Below are 3,205 nucleotides of genomic sequence, written 5' to 3' on the forward strand. Positions count from 1 at the left end.
CGTTAAGGGGAGGAAGTCAAAACCCCTGGGAATAGCCTTTGACTGATGAGTGATGAGATTTGGTGGGGAAGGAAGGAAGGAAGGAAGGAAGGAAGGAAGGAAGGAAGGAAGGAAGGAAGGAAGGAAGGAAGGGAAAGAAAGAAAGAGCTAGCATTGACTTAAGTCTACTATATGCCAGGGAGTGAAATAGGACTTTACGCTGGCTGTCTTATTTTATTCTCACAACACCCCTTATTTTATTGTCACAATAACCCCTGTTATTGTTATCCTTACTTTATAGATAGTGAGACACAGATCATCAAAATAAATTAACCATGCATGGTCACAGCTAATAAACGGCAGATAACAAGAATATAGCTCTATCATCTAGCTATCTCTACATCCATCTGTCTACACATCTATCCATCATTTAAATATGAATATCTGTTTGTCTCTATAAGTACACATACTTTATTCATGCAATGAGACTGGTGGGCTGTAATTACAAAACAACTCGAGAGAAAAGAGAATTAATTATAAGAAGTTTGCGAAGAGAAACTCAGGTTATAAAACAGGTCAGATCTGCCTGTTTTATACCAGGCAGATGGGCAACATTCTCAATAGGTAGGGATGATTCTCATCTTGGAAGAATGAGGTCATATTTATGGGCAGGTCCTCCTTCCTCCTAGCCTCACTCTAAAATTAGGGAATTTCTGATTTTAAAACACATGGCTGATAGCAGTGATGGCCGATTCATCATACTGTCTTGACTAAAGAGCAGCCCATACTACTTAACACAGTTGTCTCTAGCTTAGACTCTTTAGGGAAGATGTTTATGTGTGAGATAGAAAGGAGTAATCTGCCCCCCAGGACCATGAAATCAGTTGTGCAGGTTGTATACTGCACAGGCTGAGGGGGTGGGTGGCGGGGGCAGTGCTACTCACACTGGGGGTGCTCTGAATGGAGCCTTTGTACATAACCTGTGTAACTAACCGTATGACCTGTGTAACTACATGGCAGCCCCACCTACCTCTACCCATGAGATCAGCCATGTGAACTGCATGACCGAGGGTACAGCTGGAGCCTTCTCATTTCTCACTGTTTCTAGGCAAATTTGGAGACAGAATGTTGAGATTATGATCAGACACATCTCTGAGAAAAAAGAAATGAGACACTGACATAAAGGAAAATAAAAAGAACAAAAGCCATCTCTGAGTTTTCATTACCTTGAATGCTCACAGCCTCCTGTTGCCTTTCTAGGAAATGCTCCCCTGCTTGTTGCTGGGGTTTTATAGCCAGTTGGGGAACTAGTTGATAAACCCTGGACAGAAATAGAAACTCTACAAGAAGTGAGATCAAGCTCCATCCAAGAATGAAACCACAACCAATCACATGAGATGCCCATGTCATCACCTGGCCCACGGACAGGGGAGCAAATATATTGATGATCTGATCCAGCCGCCGGGCTGCTGCATTCATCCCTGTAAGTCAGAGGAAGGAAGCAGTCTACCTGAACATTAATCATAGGATTTTCAACCTGGAAAAGACCTTCAAGATCAGTTATTAGAATCTGAACACTTAACAAATGAGTAAACTGAGGGATAGAGACTGAGTTTCTTGGAGCTATTTAATCTAACTCTTGTCTCAGCACACTTTTCTATTTCACTCTACTATCTTAACAACGGTAATAATATTAATAGCCATTATTATGACTCTAGCATGTTGATAGGGGAGAGAGGTAACTAATGGAGATAAAGGACAGAATTGGTTGAATACTTATTCTGTGCCTGGAACATAATTCTAAACCTTCTACCTATTTCATCTTACTTAATCCTCACAGAAATTCTAAGATGTTGATACTATCTCCCTTTTACACATTAGGAAACTGAGGCACAAAGACGTTATTTTTCTCAAGGTCACAGAGAAGGGAAATGGTAAAGCTGAGATTTCAACCCAGGCAGTCTGACTCCAAGTTTATTCTCTTAACTATTCCAACATCATTGAATATATTTACAAGATCGTTTTAAAAATGATAATGAACCTCATACCAGAATCTGTGCCTTATTTTAGATTTCTTTCAAATTAATTAACAGAGACTAGGCAGATTTTCTTTTACTCAAAGACAGAGGACACTTTCAATGCCATGTCAACCAGCTTTTACCCACATAGTTGTTTTATTTTGGGTGGTGTTATTTAAGCCACAGTACATCCAAATAAGTGTAATTTAAAAGAAAACATGATTATAAGGGGCTTCTACTCTTTGCAAGGAGTATATTTTGCTAGACTCCTCCATAATAGCTTCCTTTATCTTGGCTATCAACGCTCATGAACATTTTCCCGCAGACAGTACCAATTGCACAAATATAGGGTAGGACAAGAGCTCTAGCTTTAAGTTGGCAATTTGAAAGTATCGCAATGTAAATGATCCAAGTTTTATAAATGGAAGAAAAAAACAAAGAAGATGCCAGATTTTTTTCATTTAGTTCCATTATTGAAAAAATTCTACCTCTCACTGTCAGATAAGTGACGATTAACTGTCACATTTGGGGATGAATTATTGGAGAAAAGTGGAAGCTTATCATTGGCCAGAATTAAAAATTTTGTTTTTGATTTTGTTTTATGCCCATAGCACCTGGTCTTTCTAGGTGGTCTCCCCTCCAAGTACTAACCAGGCCCAACCCTGCTTAGCTTCTGAGATCAGACGGGATTGAGCTTGTTCAGGATGGCATGGCTGCACACTAAAAATTGTTTTTAATTCACTTCTTTTCCAGGTCTAAAATTGTCAAGGAACTTCTATAACGTATTTTGAAAGACTTCTTTCCCAAAAGTACAGTTTATATATCCTCTTGATAATAACATTATCATCTATTTCTTATGTGCTTCCTATGTACAAATATGGTGCTGAGTGCTTTACAAATCCTGTATGTCACAGAATCTTTCCCAAAACTGAGCCAGTGGAAGGAGGAGGAGAGTTGTCATCATTCCTCCCATTCTATAGATGAAGAAAGTGAAGTCTGGAGAAGTTAAGTAACTTCCAGCTGGTGAGAGTATAGCTGGTTTTAGCTGGATTCTAGTCCCGGTTCGTTTGACTCCAAACATTTTTCTCTTAAGGGCTACTTTGCTATCTCTCTCAGAGCCCTGATTGGCTCATCAGCTCTGTTCACTGAGCCAGGCCTACTTCTCAGCCTATCGAGGACGTGTGATGATGAGGGTGGCACAGCTCACC

General features: G+C 39.8%; 1 protein-coding gene and 1 pseudogene across 1 annotated transcript in view; both read right to left on the reverse strand.

Annotated features, from left to right (window-relative positions):
• Positions 1-3,205, reverse strand: part of LOC105293197 (solute carrier family 40 member 1-like) — a 22,077-nt gene that overhangs the window by 5,917 nt on the left and 12,955 nt on the right. The window contains 2 exon segments of the mRNA XM_011361717.2: positions 1,010-1,083; positions 1,206-1,460. Coding sequence (XP_011360019.2) covers positions 1,010-1,083; positions 1,206-1,460 — 329 coding nt within the window.
• LOC111740912 lies at positions 2,600-2,718 on the reverse strand (annotated as a pseudogene).

Source organism: Pteropus vampyrus, unplaced genomic scaffold, assembly GCF_000151845.1.
Source record: "Pteropus vampyrus isolate Shadow unplaced genomic scaffold, Pvam_2.0 Scaffold69, whole genome shotgun sequence".
Taxonomy (NCBI): domain Eukaryota; kingdom Metazoa; phylum Chordata; class Mammalia; order Chiroptera; family Pteropodidae; genus Pteropus; species Pteropus vampyrus.